Raw genomic sequence first — 13,179 nt, 5'->3', positions numbered from 1 at the left:
TGAGGGGTAATTAAGACCGGGCATAGTTCGGGAGGATAGTAATAATATGAGTTGGGGTGGTTTAAGGTATTTTGCCTCCAAAAAGTGGTGTCTAAATTCATTACTCAATTAAAGGCAAAGAAGATTTACCTTTCATTTTCTGGTCTTGCAAACAATATATATTCAGCCAATGCTTGTTTTGCTCGAAGATTGACAGTAACTCAGTCCCTCTCTACTTGAGTATCAGCACTTGAATTAAAGTACTTGGAAGTTGGAACTTAGCTTAGTGTGAATGATTTTGGTTGAAGTCAAATTCCAACATTTCATTGGCAGCATTAAGAGACTAGAGCACAGCTGAAATTCTCATCTTATGGATGTAAATGGGACAGGCCGAGGCAGGGGAAGGAAGGGCTTAACCAGCTAAAAGTTTACCTTCCCGGCCCTCCCGTTGAGCTTTTTCATGATTTTGCCAAACCTCGCTGTACCCTTCCATATAAAGAATGACTAATCTAGGTAAAAAAACTTAGCAGAATAAGATTTATGGATCTTTGTTCATGTTAAAATTAGATGATAATAATATTGTATGTTTACATGGATATTTGATGTCAGTGGCGTAGGCAAGATTTTCATAAGCGGAGTCAACATTTGAAGAAATGAACAAAGGAATAAATAACTATAATGACAAGAGGCGCACGTGACACTGCTTGGGAAAGGGTGTGTCCGCCCCTGTTTGTCATCGTTAGCTTCTATACTTTTCCTATTGAGGAAGTACAGTCATTAGCCTTATTAGTGTTTTATACTGTAATCACACTTGCATTTTATCAACTCTTTTTCTGAATTGGTGTGACAAGTTTTATTCGGATTACAACAAATTATGAAATGAAGAGGTCCAGTGAAAATTAAATCTTTTATCTTTAAGAGTTCTATAACTAGTGGACTCTCTTCCTGCTTTTAGATGGGAAAAAAAAAAGATCAATAATTGAAGAAAAAAGGAAGGTATAAATTATATCTATATCTGTGTATACAATTTCAACATCTTTGACCTTGGAGTTTACTCCACAGCCACAAGGGTACTCTTCTATCTATCTGTATTTTTGACTTTAGAAAAAAATCTAAGGGGACTTGGAAATTTCTTAAAATCCAAAAGTAATACTCGACTATAGTATGATTGGTTACTTACTTTTTTTTTCCAGCTCTTAAAGCATCTTTCTTAGATAGTTGATTTCTTTTTATTCTACTTGACTGTGGCTAGTCCTCAAGTCTTGAATACATTTATTGAAAATTGCTTAATAAATACATTTCACAAATGAGGGTAGAGTTGACTTTGTTTCAAAATGTATATATAAAGGAGTGGACACTCCTTTTTCCTCACATTCAAGCCCTCATTTGCTACTTGCATATGCTCTTTCAGAAACAAGCAAAAAAAAATGGATACCAAAGAACACTACAAACCACTTTATTTGCTTCTGATTTGTCTATCAACTATCCTGCATCAAACCTTAGCTTTTGGATCAACACCAAGTGCAAAAGTTTTGTGCATAAAGAAGGAGAGGGAAGCTCTTCTCGAGTTCAAACGAGGTCTCATAGATGAAAATAATCTGCTTTCTTCATGGAAAAATGATGGAGATAACGAGGAATGTTGTTCTTGGAGGGGTGTGAAATGCAGTAACACAACTGGCCATATACTCGTCCTCAATCTTCGTGGGAGTATTGAATCCAATCCTGATGGTACTAAGGATCTCACATTGAGAGGTAACATCAGTTCTTCATTGGTTAAGTTGCAGTATTTGAAGTACTTGGACCTTAGTTTCAATGATTTTGGAGGCCAAATACCAAGATTTATTGGATACTTCAAAAGACTAGAGTACTTAAATCTCTCATATAGTTACAATACTTTCACTGGTCTAATTCCCCCTCAGTTCCAAAATCTTACCTACTTAAGGGCTCTTGATCTTGGTGGCAATTCTTTAACATGCAAGAACCTTGAGTGGCTTCCTCATCTAATGTATTTGGAGTACTTAGATTTGAGTGCATCCAATGTGCAAGCTACAAATTGGTTACAGCAGGTGATCAAGCTCCCTAATTTGAGGGAATTGCATTTATCTTCCTGTCAACTCCCCATAATCATTCCTTCATCATTTGTATCAGCAAATATTTCCTCCTCTGGTCTTTCCGTCCTTGACATCTCCTATAATGGATATTCATCTCCTGCAATAAATAGTTGGTTATTTAACTTCACTAGTCTTACTAGCCTAGATCTTTCGGGCAACGATTTAGGTCAAATTGCTAGTGCCTTTGGGTACTTGAAATCTTTGGAACATCTTAGGCTATATGGAAGTGGTATTCAAGGTGGGATACCAAAGTCTGTTGAGAATTTAAGTCATTTATGCTCTCTTGATGCAAGATCCAATAACTTAAGTCAACCATTTTCTGAGTTGCTTAATATCTTGTCAGGGAGTAATAGATCACTTGAACTTTTGTCTTTTGAGGACAATGCACTCACTGGCTCATTGATTAATCTTACTAGATTTTCATCCTTGAGGGAATTGAGGCTACGAAACAATTTGCTGAATGGCATTTTCCACGAAAGCTTTAGACAAATTTCCAGTCTTGAATATCTTGATTTGTCTAATAACCAAATGACAGGGCCATTACCAGACTTGGCATTATTTCCGTCTCTGAAAGAGTTGCGTCTCGGGGGTAATCATTTTAATGGGAAGATGCCACAAGGTTTAGGGCAACTTTCCAAGCTCAAAATCTTGGATGTCTCTTTCAATAGACTGCAAGGCTTACCGGAAAGTTTAGGGAAGCTTTTCGACCTTGAAAGTTTTGATGCTCCTTATAATTTGTTAGAAGGTACAATCTCTGAAGCCCATCTTTCTAACCTTTGCAACCTGAAAAGTTTAAATTTGACTTCCAACCCCTTGACTTGGAATGTTAGCCTTGATTGGGTTCCATGTTTTCAACTACAAGTCATCGGCCTTTCATCTTGTAATCTTGGGCCTCTTTTTCCAAAATGGCTTGAAACTCAAAATAGCTACTCAATTCTGGATATCTCTCTTAATAGTATCTCGGACACAACGCCTAGTTGGTTTTCAAAGTTGCCTCCCATGTTATCATATTTGAATCTCTCTTACAACCAAATCAGTGGAAAGATACAAGACTTGTCAGCCAATAATCTTGGTTCCTTTGTCTTAGATTTCAGTTATAACAATTTTTCAGGGCCCTTACCAATATTTCCTAAGTTTGTTTATGATTTGCATATTAACAACAATCAGTTTTCTGGATCACTTAACTCCATATGTAAACTTCGTTCAGCCACAATCCTTGACTTGTCAGAAAATCTCTTGTCCGGAGAGATTCCTGATTGTTGGAGCCTCATGTCTGTTCCAATGATCCTTAATGTAGCCAATAACCGTATATCTGGAAGCATTCCATACTCTTTGTGTTCTTCAACGGCCTTGGGCTCTCTATATGTGCGTAAGAACAATTTAAGTGGAGAGTTCCCCGCCTCTTTGAAGAATTGCCAAGGTTTGAAAGTCTTGGATTTGGGAAGAAATACATTTAGTGGAAAAATCCCAGAATGGATAGGGACTAAGTTACCTTATTTGGGCATTCTGAGCCTTCGATTCAACAAATTCTCTGGGAGCATTCCTCCAAGTATATGTCAGCTTCAATCTATTCAAATACTGGACCTTTCTGGCAACCATTTATCTGGAACAATTCCACAAGGTTTCAGCAATTTCACCTCACTGCAACTTTTGCAAGATGGTTCAAGTGTGAGCTATGACTTTGATCCTTATGTTCCTCGAGTTGGTGTATTGTACCATGGCAATGCTTTAGTCCAGTGGAAAAACAAAGAGTCGGAGTACCAGAGTACCTTGTGGCTACTAAAAACCATCGATATTTCTAGCAATGAACTAGTTGGTGAGATCCCTAAAGATTTTAGCCAAATGAATGCATTGCTATCTTTGAACCTATCAAGAAACAATTTGACAGGAAATATCGTTGAAGGAATTGGTACAATGAAGATGTTAGAGGTACTTGACTTGTCAAGAAACCAGCTTTCAGGGAAAATCCCTATAGGCCTTGCTAATTTGACGTTTCTTAGTGTGTTGGACTTGTCAAATAACAACTTGTCAGGGAGAATACCGTTAAGCACTCAATTGCAAGGTTTTGATTCCTCAACTTATGGTGGGAATATTCAGCTATGTGGCCGTCCTCTTCCAGAGTGTCCTACATTTGCTCCTCCTAATCCTCAAGTTGGTTATGACAGCAATGCTAGTACTTCTCAAGAAAATGACGATGAGTTTCTATCTAAAGAGTTTTATGTATCGATGGCGTTGGGTTTTATTATTGCATTTTGGGGAGTTTTAGGCTCTTTGTTCTTCAACAATTCATGGAGGACAGCATATTTCAAGTTGCTCCATCTTTAGCTAAGGGCCGACGACTGAGTTTGTATTCTACTCATAGTCAAGAGATAACCTTCATCTTTTTTCTTGAAAGTTGCTTTGCTTTTAATGTTATTGCTATATTTGAATATTCTATGGATGGCTTGCAATTAAGAGCAGCTTCTTTCTAGTAGAACCACTCTATGATATTCAGATCCCAAATGCATATTTTTCTAAGCTAGCTTAAGTTTTCAAGCATAAGAAAATAATTGGAGTCATCTCCCGTAACAAGAAGAATTTACCACTGCAGCAAACACATGAAAAAACAAGAACTTAGTTCTTCCTCCAAAGCAGCAAGAATAAAGTTAATAGAATATAGGAATGAGAGAATGAGACAGTTGAATGCACACATTTTGTGTTAAAAAATTCTAGTAATACTACTAGATTGCAAGTCTTGATGTACAAGTTATGTTGCTCCGACATGGCAATTTAGGTGCTGCACCCGTGTCAACACAATACTAGTATGGGTGTGGGTATGGGATCCGTACCGGATTTGGTCAAACATTTTTGGGTACTTTGAGCACGACAGACAAAAAATTTCGAGACGATAGAGCAACTTAGTGTTGTCACACCTCCTTTTTTCACCTACACCCCCGAAAGGGTGGTATAAAAGAGTTTTTCCAATTAAAGGACAATCGAAACGGGATTTATATTAAGAAATTCAGAGTCACCACTTGGGAGATTTATGGTGTCTCAAGTCACCGGTTGAATCCCGAATCGAGGAAAATATTGACTCTGTTTAACGGTCAGCGAACCAGAAATCCAAGTAAGGAATTCTGTTAACCCGGGAGAAGGTGTTAGGCATTCCCGAGTTCCGTGGTTCTAGCACGGTCGCTCAACTATTATATTTGGCCTATTATCTGATTTTAAAACACTCCAAACCTATGTGCATTTTAACTTTAAACCGCTTTTAATTATTTTAAGGAAGATTTCAACGTTATCTAAAATACGTCTTGAACCACGTCACATAAATGCACCCGCGGTCCACGACATATTTTATCCAACGTTGTTGAGATTTGGAGTTGGGTCACATAAATGCGCACCCGAATTGGGGATTAATTATCGTGACCATGCTACAGGAACCGTACCCATGACTACGATAATTTATTAATCGCGCCTAAAGTAAGCTACGATGTTCAAAAATTATGTATTTTTTCTAAACTACTTTGAAATCACAAATTACAAATTAGCTATTGTGTCAATTTCAATGCCCACGGGGAAAGCAATTTAATTCCAAATAGAAACTACGTAAATTACAACCTATTATGAAATGAACCCTTAAAAAGGACAACTGCTAAATTCCACTTCTAAAGCAATTAATTAATTCGTCACGGGTACTACTTTAACACTGAAGCAAATGACTAAAGATTAATCAAATTAAACATCACTGACAAATTCATATATGCTTCTAAAGACAGTTATTTAAAGGACAGATCTCATAATGGCAAATCAAAAAATTATCAAACATATGTTAATATAATACTACAACAGCCAAATCCTTTGCTTTGAGTCATATTGGCTTCGATTTTTAATAACGCTGTTTAAGGGTGTTAGCCATTCAAAAAAGTACTAATTTTGGAGCAACTGATCCAGTCTTTCGTACCTCACAAAACTGTAGTGTATCATATAACTAAACAAATAAAATAACAGGACAGGAAGCTAACATTACTCTTAAAACAAGAATTAATCACACATAACTAATAAAAGAAGTGAATGAGAAAATGAACCTTTCATACTTGAGAAACGTTGCTTTAAATATTACATCTGTACTTCCCGAATCGAACAAACACAGAAATTTGACCACTGACCGGAACTCGAAACTTTGCCGGAACACCTCGCCGAAGTTTAAACGGAAACCTCACTTAATATTGACCGTTTTTGGAGCTGCTTTGGGTCCGTTCTTAGCAGCATTCTTTTTGCTGTCTTGGAGCTGGTTTTTGGCATGAATTTCTAGCTCGTATTTGGAGCTGTATCGAGGTCGTTCATGGATGGATTTGAACTCGTTTTTGGACTGTTCTTGCTGGAAATATAGGTAGAGTTGAGCAGCGTTTTTCAGCAGCTACTTCAGGTTGTTTTGAGGTACAAAACGTGAGGTTTTGTTGCTAAAATTGGGGTGATTTGGAGGTGGGTTCTGGTTCGTTGTTGCTCGGCCAGAGCTCGTTTTTCCGGCGAGCTGCTGGAGGAGGAAGACGAAGAGAGCAGCAGCTGGCCGGTCCTTTTGTGCTTAAACCTCTTTTTTGGTCTTTAGCGTTAGGACTCTAAGGTTCAAAAATGGCTGCCCTTTTTTTTTTTTTTTTTTTTTTTGTCTTTTAGAAGATAAAGCTAGCTCTTGAAAATGATCAAGAGAAGCCCAGAATCCGTTCCCTTTTATTAGGAAACGGCAGATTTTCTTTTTCTTGGGGTGCTTCGGTTAGCTCCTCCAGATTTATTGTTCCCTTGTGTGTGTGTTTGTGCTCAAATCCTTTTCTTTACTCTATTTAATAATGTGCTTCCTAATTAGTTACGTAAGACTCCCCAATTTAAACAATCTCTAGATTATCCTTAAAATTTCATATTAATTACTTCAAAAACCAAATGGGTCAAATTGACCCAAGATTCAGCCTACCAAATTAGATTAATTACTCAAAATAATAATTTTTCTAAATTCGAAAATTAAAGAGTAAAATGCAACATGACTATTTTTTATAATTTTTCTATTTTGTCAAACAACAACTTACTTAATTAATCTAAAAATGTAAAATAAAATCCTAAATGCAGATGCAATATATTTTTTATATTTTTATGATTTGAAATACTACACAATGCCAAAGCTAATCCTAATTAATTAAACTAAACATGAAACTATTTTTTGTGTTTTCGAAATTATATAAAGATAAAAATAAGGTACTAGTTTTTGTATTATATTTTTTTAAAAAAATTTATGAAAAATACATAAACTAAAATATTTTTTGTAATTTTTATTTTTCTTATAATAAAATAAAGTAAAAGATTCAAAATGAGTTGAAATAGCTATATTAGGCCTAAATTAAATATTTACATGCTAAAATATAAAAAATCTTGGGGAAGGTCAAAAATCATATGTCTACAAGTGTGTATGTGTAAGTTTCAAAAGGTGAAAATTTTGACAACCTTTCACTTTTCATAGAACCAAAGTTGAGCCCTTCTGCCATTTTGCTTTACTTACAGCTTGTTTGGATGGTTGTTATGCATCGTTTCATAATATATGGTATTGTACTGTATTGTATTGTACTGTATCATTTGATAAATACAATGTTTGGATAGATTGTGTCGTTTGTCATCGTTTTATGATATCACGCACCAGCAATATGAAGAATAAACTTGCAATATTATAAAGAAAAATTATGATACAAGGTAAAATTACTATATAAAAAAGTAGGGTAAATGATAAAATAAAATAATTTAATAATAATAAAGGGTGAGATTAAGAGAAAAAGACAAGGTAACGACGCGACCACACCAAATTGGTCGTTACATAAAGTGACACATTTCGTCGTTATGTAATGACGGATTTAACAATACGATACAATAAAATTTAAGTAACAATCAAAACAAACATTGTATTTAAAGTAACAATACAATAGGATACAATGGGTATTAACCATCCAAACAAGCTATTAGTATTTTGGATAAAAGTCATACTCCGTCTTCTTTGACTACATGATCTTGTTTGTGCTACTAGTCAAAGTGCAAGAAAATTGGATGTAAAGAATAATTTTTGTTAATCTTTTTCTTCTCAAAGTGGGGTCACTTGGCTTTGATGTCAAACTTAAGTTGGTTGTATAATTAACATGTGTAAAATTTATTGCTAGCAAGTCTTTTTCTTATATTTTTAGTTGGGTCTGAAAAGAACTTAAAATCTTGGATAGTCAAGCATTGTGTTTCCTAATTAGCCAAATACAAGTATAGACAAATGTCTTTGAAATAGGCTAAGAATTTCAGAAATATAAAGAACTTAGTTGCTTCATGCTCATAGCTTCAAGTAAAAAACAATGGATAAAAGGAAATATCCAAGATTAGATCCTTTCCTTGTTACTTGGTCTTTACTGCTCTTACACACAGCTTTTGGATTAACTTCAAGAGAAGTTAACAAAACCATGTGTATAGAAAAGGAGAGAGATGCTCTTCTTGAGTTCAAAAGAGGCCTTATTGATGATTTTGATCGATTATCAACATGGGGTAATGATGAAGATAAAAAAGAATGCTGTAAATGGAAGGGTATAGAATGTGACAAAAGAAGTGGTCATGTAACTGTTCTTGATCTTCACAGTGAGGTTTCATGTCCAGGCCATGCTTGTTTTGCTCCAATATTGACAGGTAAACTTAGTCCTTCTCTACTTGAGTTGCAGCATCTGAATTACTTGGACCTCAGTGTAAATGGATTTGACAGAAGTGAAATACCAAGATTCATATCCTCTCTTAAAAGACTAGAGTATCTGAACCTCTCATCTTCAGATTTTTCTGGTGTAATTCCTACACAGTTAATGAATCTAACTTCTTTGAGGATTCTTGATCTTGGGAACAATAATCAGCTAATAGTAAAGGACCTTGGGTGGCTTTCTCATCTTTCCTCGCTAGAGTTCTTGCGTCTCGGTGGTAACGACTTCCAAGCAAGCAATTGGTTTCAAGAGATAACAAAGGTACCTTCACTGAAAGAACTCGACTTGAGTGTTTGTGGTCTCTCTAAATTCGTTCCATCTCCAGCTGATTTAGCCAATTCTTCTTTGATCTCTCTTTCTGTTCTTCATTTATGTTGTAATGAGTTTTCTTCTTCAGCTGAATATAGCTGGTTATTCAATTTTAGCACAAGCTTAACTAGCATAGACCTCTCCAATAATCAGCTGGACGGTCCAATTGATGATCGCTTTGGGAGCTTGATGTATCTTGAGCATCTTAATCTTGCTGATCAATTTAATCTTAAAGGTGTTGGGGTTCCCAGTTCTTTTGGGAATTTGACACGTTTACGTTATCTGGACATATCTAACACTCGGACATACCAATGGCTTCCTGAGTTGTTTCTCAGGTTATCAGGCAGTAGGAAAACACTTGAGGTTTTGGGGTTGAACGACAACTCAATGTTTGGTTCATTGGTTAATGTCACAAGATTTTCAGCCTTAAAGAGATTATACCTGCAGAACAATGTGCTGAATGGTTTTTTCATGGAAAGATTTGGACAAGTTTCGAGTCTTGAGTATCTAGACTTGTCTGATAACCAAATGAGAGGGCCATTACCAGATTTAGCATTGTTTCCATCATTGAGAGAGTTGCATCTTGGATCTAATCAATTTCAAGGGAGGATACCACAAAGTATTGGAAAACTTTCACAGCTTAGAATTTTGGACGTCTCGTCCAATAGACTGGAAGGATTACCAGAAAGCATGGGACAACTATCAAACTTGGAAAGTCTTGATGCCTCTTACAATGTCCTGAAGGGTACAATCACTGAGTCCCACCTTTCAAACCTCTCCAGTTTAGTGGATTTGGACTTATCATTCAACTCTTTGGCTTTGAAGACGAGCTTCGATTGGCTTCCTCCTTTTCAGCTTCAAATTATAAACCTTCCATCTTGCAATTTGGGACCTTCTTTCCCCAAGTGGCTTCAAAGTCAAAACAACTATACTGTTCTTGATATCTCGCTTGCAAATCTATCAGATGCGCTACCAAGTTGGTTCTCTGATCTTCCTCTCAATTTAAAGATTCTGAATCTCTCTAACAACCAGATCAGTGGAAGAGTTTCTGAGTTGATAGTGAATAAACAAGACTACATGGTTATAGATTTAAGTTCTAACAACTTTTCAGGACCTTTGCCACAAGTTCCTACCAATGTGCGAATATTTTACCTACATAAAAATAAGTTTTCCGGATCCACTTCTTCCATTTGTAAAAGTACAACAGGAGGTGCCACTTCCCTTGACTTGTCACACAACCAATTTTCAGGAGAACTTCCTGATTGTTGGATGAATATGAGTAATCTAGCTGTTCTTAATCTAGCCTATAACAATTTCTCTGGAAAACTTCCACAGTCATTAAGTTCCTTGGAAAATTTGAAGGCATTATACATACGCCAGAACAGTTTTAGCGGGATGTTGCCTTCTTTCTCACAGTGTCAATTATTGCAAATCTTGGATCTTGGAGGGAATAAGTTGACAGGAAGAATCCCAGCATGGATAGGTACTGATCTACTCAACTTGCGTATTCTAAGCCTACGGTTCAACAAATTCTATGGTAGCATTCCATCGATCATTTGTCAGCTTCAATTTCTTCAGATACTGGACCTTTCAGCAAATGGATTATCTGGGAAAATTCCACAATGCTTCAACAATTTTACTATATTGCATCAAGAAAATGGTTCTGGTGAGTCGATGGATTTTTTAGTCCAGTTTGACTATATGCCTCGTTCATACTTGTACATAGGCAATTTATTGGTTCAATGGAAAAACCAGGAGGCCGAGTACAAGAATCCTTTATTATATCTGAAGACTATTGATCTTTCAAGTAATAAATTGGTCGGAGGTATTCCTAGAGAGATAGCTGAAATGAGAGGATTGAAATCTTTGAACCTTTCAAGAAATGATCTGAATGGAAGTATCACTGAAGGAATAGGTCAAATGAAGATGTTGGAGTCACTTGACATTTCAAGAAACCAGCTTTCTGGTATGATACCTAAGGGCCTTGCTAATTTGACTTTTCTTAGTGTGTTGGACTTGTCAAACAACCACTTATCAGGAAGAATTCCATCAAGCACTCAACTCCAAACTTTTGAGAGTTCATCATATAGTGGTAATGCTCAACTCTGCGGCCCTCCTCTCCAAGAATGTCCCGGATATGCACCTCCTAGTCCACGTATCGATCATAGCAGTAACATGAATCCCCAAGAACATGATGATGATGGTGAGGATTTTCCATCTCTAGAGTTTTATATATCCATGGTGTTGGGTTTCTTTGTTGCATTTTGGGGAATCTTGGGCTCTTTAATTGTCAACCGTTCTTGGAGGAATGCCTACTTCACATTCTAATGGACTCGAAGAATTGGCTCAATATGATATCAAGAGTCTGCTTTGCAATACTGAAGGGAAAGCTAAGGGCCTCATAACCATAATGTTCCAATGTGCCTGTTTACTTGATTTCCTCCGTTACGAGTTCCTATTCTCTTGTTGTGGTGTGTATGAGTAAATCTCTTGTTGTTGGATTTCTAATGTTTCATTTGCATCTTGGTGAAAGCTAGACTTAAACAAAATATAACCGAGGAAATATAGAAGTTCCATTTCTGAAGAGAGAATGCTCAAGTATTAAAAATTGGGTAGTGCTGAACTGTACCAGTGGTAGACATATGTTTAGATAGCATTTTCCATTTCACTCGAATCATAGGCATTTTGGCATATTCCACCAATCATATTAGTTTGATGAGCTTCCTATTCACGGCAAATTTAGTATACAGAAATTAATAACTGCAATCATCACAAGACAAATGTAAAGAAAGATTATTTTATTAATAAAACATGCAAGTACAACTCTGTGTATCTCTTCATTGTACATGTCTTCTCAGTGTTTATTGTTGCTGCTCCATTTACTAGAAAGTCTCCTAAGTTGGGATATCCATCTTCTTGTTGGTCCAGCTTCAGTCCTTCAAATGGAGCATATCCATACAACACTATCATTCATGGATCTTTGTTCATATCAAGAATGACAATTCTAGAAGAAACAAAAGCAGATAAAGATTTATGGATCTTTGTTCTTGTTAAAATTAAGTGACCGTGTTGTATGTTTACAGGATATTTGTCGTCCTTAGCTTCTGTACTTGTCTATATAGTGAGTACAAACTTCGACCCCTTCATCTCAGTCATATGGGTATATAAATATGTTATCTTAGACTATATTGGATGAAAAACTTCAGATATCACATTCACACCACTGATATACACCTATTTAATGTCTGGGGTGACCACAAGCTTTGTAATAAGTGTAGCAACACCTATTTTCCTTTGTTTATTATACCTCCGGTCCATTTAGTTTGGTCCAAAATAGGTGTCCATTTACATAATCAAGAATGTATTAATTTTATTTTTTCTAATTTGCCCTTATTTACATATTCCAATATGTCAAGGTAATAATTATTAAGATTAATTTAGTGAATAATCTTTTTTTCTTTAGGAGTTCATATTTCCTTAATGGATATGCCAAAGATGTTAGGTGTTTGTCCAGATTTTTTTTTTATCATAATTGGTTTTCCTATCCCGTGAAGGAAAGGACAACATATTTACCATAATTGAGTTTTTCTTTTACTTGAGGGAAAGTATACTTTTTCAATATTTGGCTAGTCTCTTTTCTTGTGGGAAAAAGTTTTGAGTTTTATAAATTGAAGATTCGTCCTTTTCATTCAGCAGCATCCACAATGTAGCCATATGTGGTTTGAGAGTCGTGTTTAAAGGGAGAACGTTATGGGACAAGTGTTAGTGTGTCACTTGTGTTTGTCTCTTCGTGAGGTTGTTCTCTCGATATTTTATACTCTCTTTTTATATAGTGAATTGCTCATCTCCGTCCGTGAATGTAGATCAATTGGCCAAATCACGTTAAATATTGTTTGTGTCTCTTTTGATATATTTCTCTTTTGTTGTCTGATTTATCGTGGCTGAAGGTTTGTTTTGTAAGATTCCGCGTGACACCTAAAACTTTTCGGTCCTAACAAAAAGATATAGTAGTATTTTGGGATAAAACTCAACTAGCCCCTCTT

General features: G+C 36.0%; 2 protein-coding genes across 2 annotated transcripts; both read left to right on the top strand.

Moving 5' to 3' along the window:
• Nucleotides 1–1,231: 1,231 nt before the first annotated feature.
• LOC104217848 (receptor-like protein EIX1) lies at nucleotides 1,232–4,415 on the top strand. The gene has a single exon (XM_009768180.2). The coding sequence runs from the start codon at nucleotides 1,407–1,409 to the stop codon at nucleotides 4,413–4,415; it is 3,009 nt and encodes a 1,002-aa protein (XP_009766482.2). The 5' UTR covers nucleotides 1,232–1,406.
• Nucleotides 4,416–8,315: 3,900 nt separating this feature from the next.
• On the top strand, nucleotides 8,316–11,657 carry LOC104217850 (receptor-like protein EIX2). Its single transcript, XM_070163020.1, has one exon. It carries the CDS (start codon nucleotides 8,441–8,443, stop codon nucleotides 11,462–11,464), a length of 3,024 nt encoding a protein of 1,007 aa, XP_070019121.1. The 5' UTR covers nucleotides 8,316–8,440; the 3' UTR covers nucleotides 11,465–11,657.
• The last annotated feature ends 1,522 nt before the right edge of the window (nucleotides 11,658–13,179 follow it).

Source organism: Nicotiana sylvestris, chromosome 11, assembly GCF_000393655.2.
Source record: "Nicotiana sylvestris chromosome 11, ASM39365v2, whole genome shotgun sequence".
Classification (NCBI taxonomy): Eukaryota; Viridiplantae; Streptophyta; class Magnoliopsida; order Solanales; family Solanaceae; genus Nicotiana; species Nicotiana sylvestris.
This window is presented reverse-complemented; position numbering and strand designations above follow the sequence as displayed.